General features: G+C 37.9%; 1 protein-coding gene across 1 annotated transcript in view; it reads left to right on the top strand.

Moving 5' to 3' along the window:
- The window catches only part of TENM3 (teneurin transmembrane protein 3), a 379,052-nt gene that overhangs the window by 305,443 nt on the left and 51,570 nt on the right, over positions 1–22,039 (top strand). Inside the window, exons 16-20 of the mRNA XM_066185929.1 lie at positions 8,155–8,181; positions 10,685–10,831; positions 18,403–18,619; positions 19,684–19,803; positions 20,201–20,462. Coding sequence (XP_066042026.1) covers positions 8,155–8,181; positions 10,685–10,831; positions 18,403–18,619; positions 19,684–19,803; positions 20,201–20,462 — 773 coding nt within the window. The remainder of the gene's footprint in view (positions 1–8,154; positions 8,182–10,684; positions 10,832–18,402; positions 18,620–19,683; positions 19,804–20,200; positions 20,463–22,039) is intronic.

The following is a 22,039-nucleotide window of genomic DNA, read 5'->3' as shown; positions in this document are numbered from 1 at the left end:
ATGAAAAGCATATCGTTAAACATGAATGAGCTAAATGTGGATTAATGCCATTAAGCATTCATATTAATGCCTCAGGAGGGCTAAAGTTAGCATCATGGTACTTTCCATGCTGGTTTTGAGTGCTGCATGAGGTTGCTTTACCTGGTATGCAGAAGTGAAAATCAAAGCCAGTGGCGGTTCACTGAGAAATATGCAGCTTATGTTTATATTCCAGTGACAACTGGGATCTAATTGGTTTATTTTCTAAGAATTTCCCTAAAATTTAGTTGAGGAAAAAAGAATAACAAGGAACAGCAAATTATTTGTTTTAACATTTTTCTTTGCATGAAAAACCGTAGCATGACATTCAAATCAATCAAACCAAAAAAACTAGTTTTCCTCAGCAAGGAATTTCTAGTTTCGTCTATTTTAGCCAGAAAATCAGGAATGTCATCTGGTTTGGATATTCAGAATTATGAAGAAAATAAATCTAGAGCACTTCCCCATAAGTGTGTTTCCATTAGCACAGTCTGTTCTGGTGACTGATTAAAATGGTTTTCTAACTGGGGACAAACACAAAGGCGTCGGTGTGCTGGTTTTCCATGTGACCACGATCAGATCAGCATAAGCACAGAAGTACAGCAAGTGTTGGGGAATGCTGAGACAGAATCTCACCAGTAAGTTATATGGCTTCCACCTGTTCTCTTCAGCACGTGTTTTGCTTAGGGCTCCTTACACTACAGATTTCAAATATGACTGCAGGGAAATGACACTTCATCTCTCTTTAAGATCACAGAGCAAGTAAAGACAAATGTGTTCGTTCAGTTAATTAAACGAAATGCTTATAGAAAACTTGATATGGCTGTGTATCATGACACTATACATTTTTGACACGTGGGCTTGACAGCGTCATGAACCATTTTGAGGGCTTGATCTGTCTTCCCTTCATTTGCACGTTAACAGCACAGATAACCAGTATTATGATGCCCACTCTCATTTCAGTGCTGATTCTAATTGCCAAGCATGGCTCACTTTTCCCAGAAGTTTAAATTCCTGATGATATTCACATTTCAGAGTGATTTAACGTGTCACGTATTTATTGTACCTTACTGCATGCGCAGGAATTTTTCATAAATTTTAAGATTCTTTTGAAATTTTTTGTCCCTCAAATTGTAATAATTACTTTTGTATGAATATATTCTGTAATTAGCAAAATTCCTAAATTTATGTTTTTCTTTAGTTATGGGTTCTTGGAATCATACCTGAATACAAGTTTCATCTTAAAAGTAAGATTGTATCTGAATGAAGGTATGATCTTTGACATTCAGTTTTTATCAGACAAAATCAATCAAATAATCAAAAGTAATTATATCCAATATCAATTAGTTCACCACAGTATTGTGAGTGAAACCCTAGTTTCAAAACGCCTGTCTGCTTTGCAGTTGGGATTTTACAACAGTATTTATACCTATACCCTCAATGCAAAAAGCCTACGAGAAAGAGACAATGACTTTCTTGGCATCCAGAGGCCTGATGATCACAGTTTAACAAGATTTCATTAAATTTGGAAAAAATTTGGGATTTGTATTTCCTGTGCCTAAAGGGCATGTTACTAATTTGCCTGGCCAGGCTTTGATTATGCCAAATATTTGTACATTTGGGAACCAAAAAAAATTCTCAATTACCAGGTGAATTTAAGATAGAGCACACATTTGTGGAACTGTGAAAAAAAAGTGAGTTATTGGTCAGGCCTTAACTCATTTCAAGACCAAATGTCTCAAATACAAATTAACTGTTAGCATACTTTAAATTGCTAATTGCTTAATTTGCATTTAAATGAGGACCACATGTGAAGTTCAAGTTAGGCACATTTTCAGAAAGCAGCAGAATCTTCTGAGATGGGAAGAATTTTAAAACTTGTTGCGAAGCTTGTTTGAACTGAAGTGGCCAGAGAGTAAAGTGCTTTTGTACATTGCATTGTTGCATGCTGGTCAGACCATATTCCATAAATCCTTTCAGTCAGGGAGAAAGATGGAAACAATAATGCTTCCCATTCTGATCCATGCCCTAATGTGTTTTCAAGCTAAATTTATCTTTCATGCAGTTGTTAATGTAAGTGTCAAGTTTTTACCTGTAGCTGAGGCAGGTCTTCACAAGTTTGTTGATTCAAATGGGCATTTGAACTTTTTCAGCCTGTACGTGTGTGATAGTTATAACTCCTTAATGGCATATACCCTTTCTTCTAAATCCTCTTCCAGCTAAAGTAACATTAAATAGGAAACAACACTGCTCATGATCTTACCAGTAGTGCCAAATTTCTTATGTCTACTACATCCTTAAAAGTAACTGGACCCTTTATTCTAATACATATGTGGCTTTCCAGTAATAATGATTAGAAATCTTACTTTACAGTAAAATTGGAATGAACAAATTTTGTTCTCCAAAACAAAAAAATCTAAAGGATAATGGGCTTATGTGCCTTTGTATATAAATCCCAAAAATGGAACAGCTGCAATTTAGACAAGGGATAAATTGCAGTGAAGTCAGGTCTCTCTGCAAATATTTAAAATGCATAAACAATTAAGAAGGTATGCGTTCAGGGTGACGACAGTGCTTTGGCCTGTGTAAGGAGGAAAAGAAACAAAATTGTGTGAAACTATAATTCCATCCATGTGCACTCCTTTACAAGAAGGGCAAAGGGAAATTTAGGAGTAAAAAAGCATCAAAAGGGAAGAGTGTTTGTAATCCTCCTCTATTGGCAGCAATGCTCTGAACATATGGTATGTCTAAGACAAGGTTCTTACAGACTCAAAGAATGGATGATGACTATGAGCTGCTTACAGTGGAGTAACATGTGCTTTCAGTACTGTTCAGTGATGAATAGAAAGAATTGCATTTGCAAATGATACCAAAGCCTGCTGCCCCCAAGCACTTTGGAAGACAGGACAAGAATTTAAAATTACTTTAACAAATAGGACAGACTATGCAGAAAAACAAGGTGCAATTCAACAAATGCTGGCTTCTGTGCTTAAGAATAATCAGCCGCACAAATCCAAGTTAGGAAGCAGTTTGCCAGGCAGAAAACACTGTAGGTGATGCTGAATTTGACATGAGCAAACCCTCCTGAAGACAGGCTATAACAGTAAGTTTAAAATTTTGTGAATTCTGGACTTCTGTAAGTTTTTGTGGTAGAGGCATGGAGCTCCTCAGAGTTTGCATATGAATGCATGCTTTTCTTAATCATTCTTTGGGAGGGAAAGCAGTTGCCTAAAGGAATCAGTATGCTATTCCCTAGATCTGCTGTGGGTAGGATAAGAAATGCTGGGTTTAAATATTACGAAGGTTATTTGCGGTTTTATGTTCCAAAGGTGGTTTAATTGTCAAAATAGTTAAACTGTGGCTGGGTGGGAATGAGAGGAAATCATTTCTGGTAGCCACATCAGAGGAGTAAACCACCGTGGACTGAGTCTTGAGTAGATTAGAAAAGTCAGACCAGAACTGTCAGCTCTGAGTTTTGTACCAGTTCCCCCAAAAGAAGCACTAAAATTTGTTTACAAACTGCATTCTCCCTAAAGCTTGCAGTCAGTTTTCTCTTCTGATAGCAAGTGCCTTTGAAACCACTGATTAAGTGTGTGCCTCATCCCCTGCAACTGCTTGGCTGCACAGGGAGAAAAAAGTAATGTTCATAAGAAGAGACTGGTGCACAGGGTGAGCTGGTAAAGGATGATTTTGAAGACCTGAATTCAACCCGTGATTCTAGCATGTATATTCTGTTAGTTGTTCACAAATACAGACTTTAAAGAAGTGCTCTCTGACTGTTCTTCAGGTTCTGGGAACAAGATTTGCACATGTGTGAGTTGCTTAAAATGTTGCTTTATGTGTGAAATCCTATATAATTCTAAGTATTCCAGAAAATCACGTCATAGGTCCTTGTAGCCAAGTGAATGGAGATCTCTCACTCTGATGTTTCTACACTTTATTTACTGGTAAAATGAGGTAAGAATGTATTCTCTTCATACCAGTAGTATGAAGCTAGTGTGCTAAATAATTGTGACTTAGGGAGGAAGGTGATAGGAAAGTCTGAAAAGAGAACTGTTGCTTCCTTGTTTAGGTTAGCACAGTGTGCCGGCTACTAGGGCATCAGCTGTTTGTTGTTTGTGAGAGAATGAGCGCTGAATGAGGACTGTGAGCTCTGCACATTCAAAAGGGAAGAAGTGTATAAAACTTGCACGGGTAGCCTTAAACCCATCATTGCCTGAATTTTGGATGCTTGCCATGGCCACTGTCATGGTACTCTTCTAATGTGATCAGGGGGTTTTGGCATATGGATTGTAAACAAAGCTATATATAAATACTAAAAATTAGTGAAAAGAAGTGAAGATATTAAAACTTTCTACCTCTAAACAAACATAAATGTGTGGAAAGCTTAAGGGAAACAATATGGTAACAACATAGTGTGGTTTGCTTACCCTCAGTTTTTATTCCAAGAAAAACCTGCTGTCTCCCTGTATGACACTTGGTGCAAGGTTACCTAGAAGTGTAAATGTGACTGATGCAAGGAATGTCGTTCACATGTCCCTGTAGAGGATGGGTATCTGAGAGCATGAAATTTGTGTGAGCCGTGGAGATACTTATGCAGTTGTTCACCAGGGAATGGGAACTGCAATAAGGAGTTGTGGGAGATGAGGAGAGGAAGCAAAGCACAGCTTGCTCCAAGAGGAGCAGAACAGCATTCTTCATTGTTGCCGATACTGAAATTATTTCTGTATCATCTCTCCTTTCTTTTCTTCCCCACTTTGGTTCTTTTCTTCCCCCACCTTTGATTCTCTTTTCTCTTTCTATTTTCTCTTTCTGTTTTCTTCTAGAGGAAGAGACTGTAATGCAGTAACAAAGGGAGAAAGCTGATTGTATTAGTGGAGAGGAGGCGAGGGTTTGACTCACACTTTCAAGGTGTCAAAAGTTTAAAAAAAAAACCAAACTTTAAAAAAACCCTAGTTTTTTATTTAGGCTGTCCTAGGTTAATATGGCTTTGGTTATGTTCATTTGTGGTTTCACTTCATGTCTGCTGGTCCTATGAGGTTAAATCTGCTCTTAACAGCCAAGTAATTCATGACTCTTGAGCTATTGAGCTGACACTGTAACAGGCCTATATATACATTACAAAAACATGGGGCTTGTTACAGTCTAGTGTACAGATTACGAAGATTATGATGGGTGAAGATGTCTGATGGAGGATAATGATATAAACTAATAGAGATATAAATTCACTGTACAGCATTTAGAAGCATGTCATCGTTGTAATCCCATATGACAGAATAATCAGAATAAAGCAGTGTTATAAGTACCAATTAAGGAACATCAAATCAATGGGTATGTGACTCATGCTGATTTAAATGGGAGCTGATTGGAATAAATGGATTTAATATGTACTTTATTCTTAGGCTATTCTGTCATACCTGGAGGAAGTGGTATATGAATAAGGAAGACACTGACTTACATCTCTGATAGGAAACTAATGGGATACATTAAATTATTTTTTTTTTAAGTCAGGGTTCTGAGTGGTTTAGAAATGTGCTGTGTTAAATGTGAATTTACCTGTCGCCGTTTCTTTGTAAAATCATTTATCTGCCGCATATTTATATAAATACCCACACAGATTGATGGCATCATTTCTCTTTTATTTTGTGTGAATTTTGAATGCCACTTGGATCTTCTTGGGCTTTGAGCAGCTTAGAAAATGTACAAATCTTATATCTTCATTTTTGTTTTTCTTTTTTCCACTTGGAGTTGTATGAAGTCCTTCTGTTCCTGGAGATAATAGCAACGTTTTAAATGGCACAGTCTTAAACTCTGCAAGAAAACTCTTGAAGGTGTATTGTCTGGTCTGTAATTAGACTTTTTAAGGACATAAGATAACCTCTATGTGCCAGATGTGTAAATATCTTGACAAGGAGCACCTGCTGAGATGCTCCATCCTACTGAAACATTCCAAATCCCACCTGGAATTCTTTATACAGAGTGGGGGAAAGGCTTGTATTTTGTGTTTCCACATAGATTAATTCCTCTTTCAGTTGCGGTGCCATGAAGAAAAGGAAGACAGCGTGGCTAGTTAAACTTCACTGCAAAGTTATAGAATTCTTGGTCATTCAGTTTCTGCTTTGTGGTTTCTCTAAAATGCTGCAGATTAACTAAAATACTTTCTTACGTTGTCCTTAATGTCAGCTGACCGTAAGTAAAAGGATGCCGGAAGGTAGAATTTGTTTTCTGAGCATTACAGTTTTGGAGCTGACTTCTTATAAGACTGCTGGATAAAAAAAATCTTAAAAGAACATTTTCTTAATCTCTCTTGTGTTTGGGAGGGTTTTTTTGGTTTTTGTGGTTGGTTGGTTGGTTTTTGTTTTGTTTTTTTTTTTTTTAATGAAGATTGGATTCTGAAAATAAATAGTGTGTGGGGGCTTGGGATTGCAGGGACTGTTTTCAGTTGCCTAGGAGGTTTTTTTAATATTCCGTTACCTATCCTTACGCTTGTAGAGGCATTTAATGTTTTACTCATGGACAGATTAATTCCCCAGACAGATCTGATTGCTTTCATTTTATTAAATAAAGCTTGATTTTTCCTCCACACATACTACACCAGGTTTTAAGCTATGTAGGAGCAAGGGGAATTATGCTGGATGAGTAAGAGAAGAATTTGATCCACCCTGAAATGAAGCTGTATCATTTTTCTTTTTGTTTGTGGTTGATGTGAAAAACTACCTAGTTTGTTGCTGCTGCTCTAAATGTTCTGTAAATTATGTTTTCATTTTACTTTATCTTGCATTAACCTTAACATTATAGGGGAAAACCAAAAACACTGTGCAGTGGACACGGACACTTTCTTCAAGAAGAAGGAACTAGAAAAATTCATCCTTTTAGTTGTAGCAGTGACTGTGCCTCCTGATATGTATCATCTCCATCCTTGGAGTCCAGAGCAGCTTTTTTCTGTTCATCCAAACTGGAGGAAAGGCTATAGCTGGAAAGGTCTTATGTTACCCGTCCAAAGGGATCCTGGCAATGACAGACACCTTGTCAGACAGGGGCCGTCATCCATCAGGGATTTAGAAAGGTCAAATTTTAAAGGAAAGAGAGGCCATGAGGGCTGTGTTGAGAGCAAAACCAGGCAATTGAATCCAACATTCCTGGCTCGGTTTGGCATGTCCCCACTACAGTGGTCTGTAGTCTCCCATCTCTTTGGGCATGGGTGGCTGCCTTTGGTAGCCTGCAGTGGACCTGGTGGCTTTGCTATATGACGTTAACCCCTTTCACACAATTGCAGTTGATGTCTGTTTCCTAGAAGGAAGGAGGGAATATGTTACTCATCTGTGCTGTGTCTCATGCATTAAAAGTAGGCCCTGCTGCTTGAAATCCATCTTATGCTCTGTATGTCATTCATCCATCTGCCTCCTCAAATCTTTTGTGAAATCTGAAGTGTCATAACTTACAAAAAGAACTCTTGCTATTCTTGTATATACCATGTTATTTATTTTTATACATCTAAAGCCTTAGTTTAATTTTCACCTGCTTTTCAAAATGAAATGGATCATCACACTACTAACCCCACTACACCGTCTTCCACCCCGCATGTCCAATACAGTATATTTTACATACTTGGTTTGTGTGCTCAGAAGAATAACTGTGAATAAATTGAAGCAGAAGAAAAAAATCCTGTTAATCCATTGAGAATTAAGATATTGTGCTGGTTACGCTGTCAGAGTCATGAGTGACCTGCAAATCAAAAATCTTCCCGCATGGTTAGTGTTTTAAAGCTCATAAGCTAAGAAATTGCTCTTATGTTGTGTTGAAAATTGAATTTTTTAACTAGCTTTGATTATATTTTTGTTATATTAAAAAAAATCAAAGCATGTGAAGAGAAGTCAGAAGAAAATGTAGTCTCAGAAATGTAGCTTCTGCAGGCCTACTTTCTAAAGCAGTTTCATTGATTCATAGCGATGTTTGCTGAAAGGAGAATTTCCTGCATTTTTAAAAGCCTTGAAATACATTTTCATTTTGTAATGTAAGACCTCTCATGTCAGGTGCACCTGCTTGATTTGCATGTGAATTCTGAACAATTCTTGTTTCATGTGACACTTCTGAAATGTCTGTCTGTTTTTTTTTTTTTTCTTTTTAATTCTCAAGCTCACTATTTGGATAAGATAGTGAAAGGTACTGTATATTTGCACTTTGACATGCCTTTATCTACATGGTTTTTGGGGGTTTTTTATATTAATATACAGGTTAAAACATACTAGTCTGGGCAAAAGAATCTTCTCTTACATACATTCCATGGATTATATATATAACTCATGTGGCTTTCAAATCATCTCAAAATTTTGCTTCTGTTATATGGTAACACTTTATCAGTAATTATACATTTATGTACAAACTGTATACACGTTATTAGATTTAATCTGAACCAATAACTGAAGATAGTATTCATTTGCTGTTTGGAACTTTTTATTTGTTAGTTTTGTCATTGGATCTCTACCTGCAAAACCCTAAATATTAAGGAAACAAAGCAAAGTGATACTCTTGTCGCAGAACGAGTGTAATTAGTTCTAAAGAACAGATTAATTTTAGAGATGTGTGTGTTTGTATACTGACACATCAATAGAATTCCCAAGGTTTATAAGCTTTTGATTATCTAAATGTAGAAAATCTATAGGAAATTATGACTTGTATCTTGTATGAGTTTAGAGAAATCTTTTATAGTCTATGCAACATTTTCAAATAAGAGGTTCAAGGATGCAAAAGCCTAACATGAAACAGCAAAGATTCTTGTATCTTCAGTTATGGTGGAAAATTGATTTAGAAAAATGTTTAAAATATTCCTACCCCTCTTTCCCTGAGTATCTTCCTCTATTCCGTGTGTTTTTTCATTGGAATATGGCAATATTGATGGCAATATCCAGGCTTTCACACAACAAGTCTTGAGTGTACCCAGTTGACTCCTAAATTGCTTTGTCAGTATTGCAGTTATATATGTAAGTCTTCCGTAAATCAAATAGAAGAAATATTAAGAGAAAAATAGATCTCAGTACGTTAACAAACACTATTAGCAGCTGCAGTCTGAAAGACCTAAAGTAGCAAGTCTAATTTCAGCCTGGCATGATGGCACAACATCCATAACTGTAGCATCCCCATCCTTCCTCACAAGAGGTTTTCCTGATTCTCTGCCTTCTAAGAATGATTTGTCGAGAGTTAAGCATCCTTTATAACTTTTTTCAATATGTTTGTAATTTGGAGCTACAAGGTTGAAAGGAGTCAATAAATGCAAAATTCTTTAGAAGAAAAAAGCAACTTACTTCTGAAAAACCACTCTAAGCTTAGCCAAAATGGATCAGTAGGTTACTTGACAAAAATAGGTGTTCTAAAAAGTGAAGGGTTGTTTACCCAGTTACTTAGGGGTTTTGGATGAAAGTTTACAGAAAATTGTTGTGTCCGGAAATATCTGATTTGTAGCCACCTTCTCATAAGATAGTTAGTGCCATATCTGTACTTGCTTCTGTCAGTGTCTTATCATAGTCATAGATAAGGAGCACCAAAATCTACATATTTATAGCATTGTCATCTTCATACAGATCATGTTGGCTGCATGCCAGATTTCATATACCAGGAAGTGACAGATACTGTTTTTTTTAATGCAATGTTAGACTGAAAACAATTATCGATTTCGGATATATTAAATTATGTTAATTGTTTCCCAAATTTTCCCTCCTTGGCCATAAAAGCAGACAAGATAGGATATAAAGGTAACAGCACAAAAGCCTTAGGGAGATTGTCACAAAAAATCACTCTCTGCTATCTGTCTTGAAGCACGTCACTACCGTGTTTTTGTTCAGTCTATCAATGTTTATTGTGGTCCTTATGGTATTTCATTTTGTCCGTCCTAAGTAATCAAATACGCACAGCTATTACATTGAGTTGGAAATCCTGTTGGTCCTGTCCCATCCGTATGCAGCCTGAATCCTAATGTTTGTTAGAATAGATGCTAAGCTGCTTCACTATTCCTGGGCTTTGCTTATTCTGTGAAAAGGAATGTATTTTTGGCATAAAGTATAGTCATTAAAACTGGCCTATACTTTGTGCAATTATTTAAAGCACTGTAATTTCACATGAATACACGGCAACTCTGAGACCAGATAAAGTTAACCGTCTCCTTTATTACTTGCCTAAAATCGTACCCATTTTCCCACTTAAGAATTTGGAGGGATTTGTTCATAGTAACAGGGAGCTTAATCATTTGTGCCAGTAATTAATCAATACTGCATAGAGCAAATAATGATCTGTTCAATGAGCACAGAAAAATGTATCATTTTACACAGCTGTGTTTGCACTATGCACTCATCTCTTGTTACTTTGAAAAAAAAAATTGAAAAAAACCAAACTTAATTTTGTCTGGCCTGCAGGTATTTAGAGGATTGGTGCATTTATTTCCTGCCTGTACAGGTAAGTGGTGTCTCAAGTGTCAGGCCAATCAAAGATGCCACTTTGTTAAGAATTATGTTCCCCAGGTAATGTTGCTGTTCCACTCCATGTGCAATTACAGTATTTGTGCTGTTCTTAAGGCCTGTTCCCAATAAGTGTCCCTTGTTTGTATTTTTTTTTTCTTTTTTGTATTATTACAATATTTAAATCACTCGTGCTTTTTCTTTGTCTGTTTCAACAGAGGGCTGCCCTGGTTTGTGCAACAGCAATGGGAGATGCACGCTGGACCAAAATGGCTGGCACTGTGTCTGCCAGCCAGGATGGAGGGGAGCAGGTTGTGACGTAGCCATGGAAACTCTGTGCACTGACAGTAAGGACAATGAAGGAGGTAAGAAACACCAACTGGATCTTTAACTCTGGGGAGAACATGTTGAGGAATGGAGGTTTTTCAGTCAGGTGTTTAAATACTGCCATGAGAACCATCCACGCATTTGACTGGCTCTTACATCTGTAAGAATATGCCATGGTCTTCAGTGCTTCCTTATGGCATATCAGCAAAGCCTTACAAGCTGCTTGTGACAGGTGAGATGGGTACTTCGAAAAAGATAGGTGTCACCTTAGTTTCCCTGCAGTGTTCTTTTATGCTGGAAAAAAACGTCGTTTCAACTCAGTGAACTGTTGCAGAGGGGAAAGAAAGGAAGTAGTTCAAAATTTCAGTGACCTCACAAGGAAATTCTCCCAAGAGAATAGGCTGAACTGGGAGTTCACATTTTGAACTACGATGCAGTTGCTGGAAAAAATTGGTTGCCCAGCCTACAGAGATCTTAACTCTCCATAGCCTGTGAATGCTCACATAATTGACAGGATGCTCCCGCTCCCAGAAGTCTTTTTTGGCTTACCTTTCTACAGTCTGTCATTCAGGTGACAGGTAGCAATCTGCAGCAAGATGCAGGGAGGACTGCTAACGTATGGAATCAACCTATGATTATTGTTGTAGTCTAGGGAAGCCAGAGGGGCTGTGACTTAGCATGATTCCAGAATCACATTAAAAAACCCCACAAAAACAAGATTAAATGTGAATGCAGTCCAATATAAGATCAACATAATGCTTTTATTGTCTGTCTTTCTTCCCCTTCTCTCATCAATTCTTTTTGCTTAACACCTTCAGATTCAGAGAAGAGATATAAATTCCATTAGGGCCTCTGGATGATGATAAAGTCATCTGGGACTTTGTCTTTCTGTTTTAGAATGTGTATGCTTCTGCAATTGCTGGTTGACTCTTTGCTCTCATATCCCTACTGCAGCTGGGATCTTAGACATCACAAACTATAAATAACAGCAGCATTTACTTCCTGAGGAAAAAAAATAACACTGTTAAAACTGCCCTCCTGTTTATAACTGTACACATCATTTGGCTTGTCATTCTTCTCCATTAGATATTATATATTTTGAGGCAGTTTTCCATACTTAGGGGCCTAAACAGTCTGACCCCGATTCCAGCAGGGATGTGCTTGTTTGGGGAATTAAGTTCAGGTGGGCCAAGGAATTGCACGATAAGGATAAAAGAGAAACCTGCAAACATGAAGAGAGACAAAGCAAGGAGGAGGAGAAACTAGATGGAAGCATAAACAACTTGGAGAAAAAAGTAGATTATCTGGGGTTAGGGGAAGGAAAATATATTAAAAGCCCAATAGTAGACTAAAACAGATTCAGTAAATGTTGAAGATCATATAAGGATGTGACATATGACAGCAAGAGTCAGGAGCAGGTAATCTACTGGTAGGAGGATGAAGAACAAGGTGAATAGGAATGCATGTAAATGGAACAAGAGAAAAGAAGTTGCTCCTTCAGACTGAAAACAATAATAGCATTTTGTGGGGAAAAGGAACAAGGAATTAGAGCAGAACAATCTAACAGGATGACTTATAGAAGAAAGAATGATTTGGGGGGAAAATAGCTAATGCTGAAATTTTGTTGCCTTTTTCTCTTCCTCATTTCCTTTTTTTCATATTGCCTTTATGGACATCATTATGCAGATATGCATGAGGAAGGGGTTGGCCAAGCACTTGTTTTACTGTGATTGGCCTGTATAATGCTATTTTTCAGTGGCATTTCTCTTATTTTAATTTGTATGCTTCAGTACAGTGCATATTCATTTCACTCTTTGACTGTGACTGGGGAGAAGGGTTAAAATTTAACAAATCAAATGAAAAATGAAAGTATACCTAACAAAACTAGGTAAAGAAAGTCTGCTTTGTAAACTGCCTGGAAAGAGAAGAAGTATTACTTCCCTTTCTTGCAATCAATCCACTAATCTCCAAGCAAGCCATTAAAATTTCAGACAACCACAGGGAATGGCACAAGTATTCTTCTGCTGTATTTGTTTATCGTGGGAGATTAGGTTATCTGAGCACTTGTGCTGAATTTATATTATGACTGCGGGTAGTGTGATCTACATCTCACTCAGTGGTTATATAATTAAAGTTATCTCAGTTGTTGTCTGTTTGATAGGCTGTGGTTGGTGTTTATGCTTTATCCTAGACTGGGTAGAATATATTTCATATATTAATATGAGCACAGTTCATGAATACAAGTGTCTGCTGTTCCTTTGATTCTTAGCTCTTTCTGGGACTGATTATTCAAATTCTGTGAACATAAGCATCCTAAGGATCCCAATGGGAATATTCTCCATAGGAAATCCTAATGGCATCAAGACATACCTGAGTATTTTCCCTTCTAGATACTATTGACATATGATGGGATGATTATTATTATCTTCCTTTTAAAACAGATTTTTCAGAGTCTTGGTAATCGTTTCCATTCTTGTTAAGGCTCACTCTTTATTTTCCCGTGTTTGACTGGATTTTTTTTTTACATTTTAGCAGCCCACAAGGAAAGTGCGTGTGTCAAGCAGATCTTAGTCTGAATAAAAACTCCTAATGAAATTGTGAGGAAAGGGTAGTCAGAGCTGTCTGTGGGTGGAATTAGCCTAACTTCTTGGGGAAAAGAGGTGTCACTATTATACTTGAAAAAAGGGGGCCATGCTTTGTTATCACTGTAGGAAGAATAAGAAACAGGAAGAGTCGCTATTTACTCTTTAGTTTAGATGGGTTCTTATTGAACAGATTCTGTAGCTAAGTTTGCTTTTTATTTGCTCCTATCCAATTATTTAGAGTAGTTAGAGGTATCCACGAGCAAGATTTAAGGGATCATTAATATTCTTTCTTTGCTAAAATGAAAATAAATACTGTAATAAAGCAAAACATACTTTGCACTACTGTATTTTTTAATTGCTTGCGTAGTCTAGGACAGCATGTTCCTGGCAAACATCACAGAATAGTAAAAATTCAGCCTAAAGATTGCCTAAACCTCCTCTCTGATAGTGGCTAATAGCTGTTGCTTAGCAAAACATTATAATAGGGTAGATGAACTTACATTTTCTTTTGTATGCTAGCAGGCTGCTAATTAAAGTGAGGAATTACAGCCACAGAATGTTTTGAATATCAGAAGAGTTCCTAAATGCAAAGATAACGCAAGCTAAGGAAATCTCAGGAAGTATCCACTTGAACTAGGAGTGATACAGTGGCATGCTCACTCATTCTCTGGCTTGTGCTCTGACACTTCCCATTATTCAGCTTTTTGACTGCATCTATGGTAGCTGGTCAGTGCTGGGTTCATATATCATGGGACTTATCCACAGTGGCTCCAGGTTTTTTTACTGGAGTGAGAACTCATTTGGAGCCCCACATTTCATGTTAGGCTTCTTCACTCAACAGTAAAGCTGAATTTCAGTATACTCTAGGTATACTTGTAGAGATACTGCAATAGTAACATTGAGCAAGATCCTTGCACACTGTTTAGGAATAAATCAAGGGCTGTTTGTGCTTTTCTGGCTTTTCTGACCAACTGTTCCTACAAGCAGTCATTTTGATGTCTGTGATTGAGTCCATTCATTATAGCCTGTTGCAAAATTGAGCTGTGTAAGGATAATTGGGATGTGTTTACACATCTTTCCGTTCCTGTCTTTTGCCTTAGTTTCCCAGTCACCAAAACTGTCTTGGTGGAATGGCCAGCATCATAGTTCCAAAACTATATTCTTCCTATGTATGCACTGAATTTCTCTCTATGGAGATTTTTGTTCGCTAAGTATATGATCAACCTATTTACCAGGAATGGGATTTATGTAGGTCCTTGGCTACCATCTCCCCTTGACACTGGCAGGTCTTTTGCCCAGGACTTACTGTGTCCCTCTATTTTTCTTCTTTCCAGCAATTTTATTCCATTCAAAAGCAAACAGTCCCACTGCTACATCTTATTTTTCAGGCATGCATTGTGGAGGTCCTCTGTCATGACTCCTCTCATTTAATCACAGAAAGAGTGCCTGGAGAAGAGAAAGCTTGGGTTGGGTTGAAAGTGACCTTAAAGATCATCTAGTTGCAATCCCCCTGCCATGAGCAGAAACACTTTCCACTATACCAGGTTGCTCAAAACACCATCCAACCTGATGTTAAATATTCCCAGGAATGGTGAATTCACAACTTCTCTGGGCAACCTGTTCCAGTGCCTCACCTCCTTCACAGTAAATAATTTCTTCCTTAAATCTAGTCTAAACCTGCCCTCTTTCAGTTCAAAGCCATTCATCTTTGTCCCATCACCATCTGCACTTGTCAAAAGTCCCTCTCCAGGTGTTGCAGGCCCTCTTCTGGTACTTGGAGGATGCTACAAGGTCTCCTTGGTGCTTTCTCTTCTTCAGGCTGAACAACCCCAAGTCGCTCAGCCTGTCATCATAGGAAAGGTGCTCCAGACCCCAGTCATTTTCCTGGCCTCCTCTGGACTCACTTTAACAGGTCCATGTCGTTCTTACACTGGGGGCCTCAGAGCTGGAGGCAGAACTCCAGGTGGGGTCTTACGAGAGCAGAGTTTTAATGGTTTTATGAATCTCTCCAAATGAGCTATTCCTTCAGCAGTCCATGCTCCACTACAATTCAGTGCATTTTACAACAAAGGGAAAAGCAACATTAGTCAAGATTTTTATAGCTAGACTTTAGCTTTTGAGGAAGAAAACAATAAAGTAGTCATGACATCTTTTGTATATAGAACCACTTGCATGTAGAACAAAAAAATATAAATAGCCTTCTGAGACTGATAATGACTGTCCAGCTGCTTGTAGGAGTTTCTGTTTTCTTCATAATTTCACTGTCATATTTGAGTGATATAACTGACAAGGCACTGTTGAGCCTAGTCTCATATTTTTCAGGCTGAACAAAATTCATCAATAATTTTGCGGAGCCATTTCAGAAAGGAAATTTTACTCTGCTTCCCACAGTGCAAAAGAGTACTTGACTTAGTGGTACTAGATAGCTCTAGCCACATAAGTACAGAGAAAGAATGAAAAATGTTTTCTCAAGTTATAAGGAGCCAGATTCATAACCATCCGTCACTCGCCTGGGCAAGTTACTGATAAACTCCACAGGAAAATAACAAACAGCGTATCCCTGTATCTTGGCTGGGGAAAATGAGATTCTTTCTCTGATTGATGTTAGTGGAGAGGCTTGTAAAAATGCATTTCCAGCTGATCAGTTCAGAAGGTGTCAATCTCGTGCAGTTTTATGACCTGCAGACTATACTCCAGATGTACATTTGCTTTTTATAAACTAACAAAGATGAATGGAGAAATTTGAGCATTTCTTTGGCAACTGCACCAGATATTGCATGGGGGACCGCTCAGATAAATAAAACCCCAGAAATATTCTTTTAACCATCAGTATCCCCAGATTTTACACTGATCCAGGCTTCTGGAGTTAAAACCAACAAGGGAGGTCAGTACTTCAGCTAGGAAAGGGTTTCATATTTTACAAGAATGAGACGAGAAAATCACAAGTGTCACAGCCTATTTCAGGTTGGGAAGGCCTCTGGAAACCATCCAGTCCCACCCCCTGCTCAAAACCGGATTAGCTAGAACAGGTTGCTCGGGTATGTACACAGTTGGGTTTTGAATGTCTCCAAGGATGAAAACTTCACAATTTCCCTGAGCAAGGTATTGCACTATCTAGCCACTTTCACAGTAAAAACCATTTTTCTGCTGTTTAGACCAAATTTCCTGTGTTTCAGTCTGTGCCCATTGCCTCTTTCCTCTTTCTGGGCACCACTGGAAGGTGACATTTTTACACCCTCCCATCAGGTATCTGTACACGTTGATAAAATCCCCCCTGAGCTTTGTCTTCTCCAGGATCTGCAGTGTCCACTCTCTCAGCCTTTCCATGTAGGAGAGATGTGTCAAGCCCTTAACAGTCTTCATGGCCCTTCACTGTTTTCTCTCTAGTATGTCCATGTCTCTTGTACCAGAAAGCTCAGCCTGCACACAGAGCTGTGTGCTCCACTCAGGATGGTGCTGGCACCTTCTTTGCTGCAAGGGCATGTAGCTGGCTCATGTTAATTTTGTGTCCATCAGGACTCCCAAGGCCTTCTCCACAAAGCTATGTTGCAGTGCAGGAGGTTGTTTCTCCCCTGGTGCAGGACTTGGCACTTCTCATTGTGGAATCTTCATGTGGTTTCTGTCAGCCCATTTTTCCAGCCTGTCCGTGTCTAGCTGAATGGCATTGTGACCCTCTGGCACATCCTCATCCCAGGAAAACTCAATGTTCTTTCTTGTCTCTTAAAAAAGTTTAAACTTTAATATACTTAATGATGCTTTTTTCAGCCCTTTTATTTTCCCTGAACTGATTTCAAAGTCAGGCAAGTTAAATAAGAATTTTAGATGTGTGAAAGAACAGAAATCCCCCTCCTTAGCTATTTTGCCAGTCCTCTAACTGATCCACATAGCACAGCAATACTTAGAAGAATACCTTTAGAAGATCTCTGTTTACTTACATTCTTTCAACATATGATTGAACAAAAATGGATTATATTTTTCCCTTCAGAAAGTAGTTTTGCTCCAAAGGCAGATTCTTTTGTGAGACAAGCAGTCATGGGTTTCCTCCGAGTGCTGCATTGGTATATTTTTCAGTTCAGTGCATCAAGCAAGCTCCCTCTCTAATCTAAATGGAATAATAAAATGTTTGAGCTATTTCAGTCTTGCTGTTCTTTTGGGGAAACAATTATCAGCTCTGTGATACCAGATTACATTCATCTAGAAATCTTCTGTAGCTGACATTTCCAGGCTCATTTTCCTTATGACTTTACTTACAGCAAATTAGTCGTTATCAATCTGATCCTGATTTTAATCTTTCATCAAATTAGATTTCCAGTGATGTGACAGATCTAATGTTCCACATATGGGAATATTTCAGCACATAAGCATAAAGCACCTATGTGTTTAAATCTTGTTTGTACTGGCCAGCATTTCCCATCAGTTTATTCAGAATAAAATCTAAATGTAAAATACAGGTTTTGTTCTCCCATACATTTTCATGTAAAAATTTTGTGGAAATTGCCTTGCCACTAGCAACAAAATCTTTTTGCCAAGGTACAAAGGAATCCACCTTGATACATGTTGTAAAATATTTAAAGCTACTTGGAGCACAGATACTGCTAAAAAAACTTGAGGAAAACAGCAGACTGGGAGTTAGTTGTTTCTTTTCTCTAGCAAGTCAAATAACCTCACAAAAAAGCTAATTAGGCCCACCTAAAATGTTTAATATTTATAAGTTAACAGTGTGTGCAGAGCCTGAGTGCCTTGATTTTCTGGTTTGTTCAACATGTTTTTAGAAAAATATTGAATAAATAGGTTCATTTTTACACGATAGTGAGTGTATTCAGCTTGCATGGATTTCCGTGGGAGTTTAAGAACTCAGTGGAAACAAGGTCTCTTTCTTTAATTGAAAGTGAATTCATTAAAATCTTAATTATGAGTATTCTTTCATACTACATAATTTTTTTCATCTCCCTGCTGGCTGGCTCATTCCAATGCACAGGGGCAGGAGGAAGAGTTTGTTCATTTGTGTGACTTTCTGCCAACAGATGGGCTAGTTGACTGTATGGATCCTGACTGCTGTTTGCAGAGTTCTTGCCAAAACCAGCCTTATTGTCGTGGACTGCCTGATCCCCAAGATATCATCAGCCAAAGCCAACAGTCACCATCTCAGCAAGCTGCCAAAGCGTTCTATGACCGGATCAGTTTCCTCATCGGAGCAGACAGCACCCATGTCATACCTGGGGAAAGCCCTTTTAACAAGAGGTGAGCCTGACTCATCCTGTACTCATGAACACAAAAGAAACTGGAGAGTGATATTCCTGTGAGGAGAAGGTCCGCCATGACTGCGAGAATCTCTGGTGTGGGTTGTGAGCAAAGACCTTTTCTCTTAATATATCAAATTGCTTGTTTTGTCTCATTTCTTGCAAAATTCAATTTACCAGTGCCACTAGGTTCCGAAAGGTACTTGCCATGCTTAGTATCTGTATTCTAACAGGGCACTTCATTAATGATTAAATAAATCTTTATTTAACCAGTTGATTTGGGCTAGCACAGTTGGAAATATATCAAAGCAATGAAAACACTTCAGAAGGAAAAGCAAAGCTGCACTTTTTAAACTGAGCTCACTAAATAATATAAATTATGAATTAATGTAATAGAACTGTTAAGTGCACGACAGTATAATTGCATAAAGTATTTGACTGGTGCTCTATGAAGCAGTAATGACCTGAAAATAAGCCAGTAACAGGAAGCAGGTGTCTGGGATCTCACTGAGTGAAAGAGGATGATTTACACTAGAACTACTGCGTTTGCAGTAATTTAACAGCATTAATGTGTTTGGGCACAGCAGTTGATTAAAATTGTTGCACCAATGTTCCTTATTGCTTTTTTAAATTTTGTACTTCACAGTCCCTGCAGTTTTACAGATTACTTTGATACTAATTGAAAAGTACATTTTTCTTTAAGAGTCTGCCAGAAATATGACTTAGAGTGAGAACATATAAAGTTTATAAGTTCTTGAAATTCTTCAGTTAATTTCTGGTCTTAGTAACTCAGTACAGACAAAATAAACCCAAGTAAAATCAACAATACTGAAACAAAATTATTATTTGCAGATTCTAAGGCATTTGTTTTTACAGTGTAAATTATGTGAACTTGTGAAAGGGTTAGAGTCTGAGGAATGTTTTTTAAATGATAGTTGATAGCATGTGGAGAGGGGTGGGTGGGTGGGTGAGGGTGGATGTGTGTGTTCACTCACTAGCTTTTATTCATGCGAAAAAGAACAAAAAACCCCAAACTTGTAATTTGATCCTGCATCTTTTTCATAGTCTTGCGTCTGTCATAAGAGGCCAAGTATTAACTGCTGATGGAACACCACTCATTGGAGTCAATGTTTCCTTCCTGCACTATCCTGACTATGGATATACAATCACTCGCCAGGATGGAATGTAAGTTCCTTTTGAAACACTTATAACACATAAAGACAGTAAAGGTGTTACTGAAGAGCTGATTTTAAAACTGAGAGAATGAAATAACGGAAAAAAAATATTAGTAAACTGATTGACTAAAGTTGTACTTTGTACATTCTTAAAATGTTAAATATGATGATTATGATATACTTTAAAAGTAGAAGGGCTTGCTGAATTTTAACGCAGCATCCCAAATTCTCTGTTCTCTCTGTGCAGTATAATGTAATGTAATTTAATTGATTTCTCCATTGTTCCCAGTAGAGCCATTCTGCATTCAGAGCAGTACATGGGAATGAAGAATCAATCAGTAAAACAGAGGCTGTGGATGGCTTTGGGAATTTTCTGACTAGCTAGTCCTCTTGGGGTTTTTTCCTAGGTTTGACTTGGTAGCGAATGGTGGTGCCTCTCTGACACTGGTGTTTGAGCGATCACCGTTCCTGACACAGTATCACACAGTATGGATTCCCTGGAATGTCTTTTATGTCATGGATACCCTTGTCATGAAGAAGGAAGAGAATGACATTCCCAGTTGTGATCTAAGTGGATTTGTAAGGCCAAACCCTGTTATTGTGTCATCGCCTTTATCCACTTTCTTTAGAATTTCTCCTGAAGATAGTCCTATCATCCCAGAGACACAGGTAAGGTGTGCTTCAAATCAACACAATTTTATCCTGGGCTAGTGGTCAGCAACCAGAAGGAAAACAGTGCACTCCTGTTCATAAATGTGTAATTCTGAGTAAGTGCTAGAAATTTGCAACACGTGATTATTTTCAGACCAAATCATTTATTCTATAGGATGATTTTTAAAATTTCATCTGAAAAAGAAAAGTTAGAAAGATGCGTATGTACATCAGTTTTACATTTGTTTGCATCACTTAATTTACGGAACGTGTTTAGCATTCAAGCACTGGCCCATAAAAAGGACACACTGTAGTGCGTTGGCCTTATAGGATTGCCTCTTGTTAGAGGTCACCTCAGAGACTGAAAACGGAAGGTGTTTTTCCACTGTGTCCTAAAGACATACACAGTTTGAATTATTTTATTCTTGATAAATAGCATGACATACAGATTTTGATAAAGCAAAAGAGCTTTCCGCTACATTGAGGACAAGCCAGTGAGCTTGTGGTCTAATCAACTTCTTCAGAACTTGTAATACCGAAATAAGACTTAACATCCAAACCATGATTTAAGTGGAAAAAAATACAGATGAAAGGGTTTGGTTTTTTTTTTCATTTTTCCAATATAGGTGTAATAGATTCCTCTGTCTCAGATAATAATCACTAATACAGTGAATAGTCTCTTGGCTCGTTAAGCCTTTCAGCTGCATTTTAAGAAGTAATATATGTCTCAGTGTTGATTTTGGAACTTTTTCTAGTGAAACGATCCTTTCTGCCTCCCTCTTTCTCTCTCTCTCTTTTTCATGCCCCTACTTCCACAATGTCATAATTACATAGAGCACTGTTTTTCACATTCACTAAGAAATGTCCTTGCCTCTTCAAGAGAAACACAGAAAATGTATTCAAATGTTTTCATGCAGAGCTCTTAAGAAAAGAGCTAAATCATTAGCAATTCATGGTAGGAGCAGGTTTAAAGGAAAGATGTAAGAAAATTACAACTGAACACTCATACAAATCTAGCCTATGCAGGAAATTGTTGCTTTTATCCTCACTATCATTTCTGTGCCTTTGATAGCTGCAAGTCAATTAAACGAAAGTATTTGCAAAACAGAGTCCACTGAAAAACAGCTCTGATTTACTTGTTTTGGCAACAGATGATAGATTCAGTTCCTGAAATTATGGAAAATGGCTTAGATAAATATAATTCAAGAAAAAAGGTATGATAGAAGAATGTCAGAAAATACAAACTTTAATAGAACACTTGCCGTGTATAGGTAAACAAGTTATTTCCTGAGCAGTGGGACTAATGAGGTCTGAATTCCTACTCATTCCCACCCACTGCTGTAATCCCATCTGTCTGTCACATCCAGTCCTTCCCCACAGACTGCGTTCAGCCTTTTCTTCTTTCTCACGGGAGTCACCAATTGACTACTTCTTCCCTACTGGAACCCTTTTTTTTTTTACAAATATAAAGGAACTAACTTATCTTTAGAGATTTCTACTGTTACTTAAAATGTGGTTGAAATTGTCTACCAGGTTCAAAATCTGTGAGGTGGGAGGTCTGATAGGCAGGACTGTTGAGTCAAGTTGTCTCCCTA

This window comes from Chamaea fasciata, unplaced genomic scaffold (assembly GCF_029207755.1).
Source record: "Chamaea fasciata isolate MVZ Bird 193981 ecotype frontalis unplaced genomic scaffold, bChaFas1.0.hap1 SCAF_6, whole genome shotgun sequence".
NCBI lineage: Eukaryota > Metazoa > Chordata > Aves > Passeriformes > Sylviidae > Chamaea > Chamaea fasciata.
This window is presented reverse-complemented; position numbering and strand designations above follow the sequence as displayed.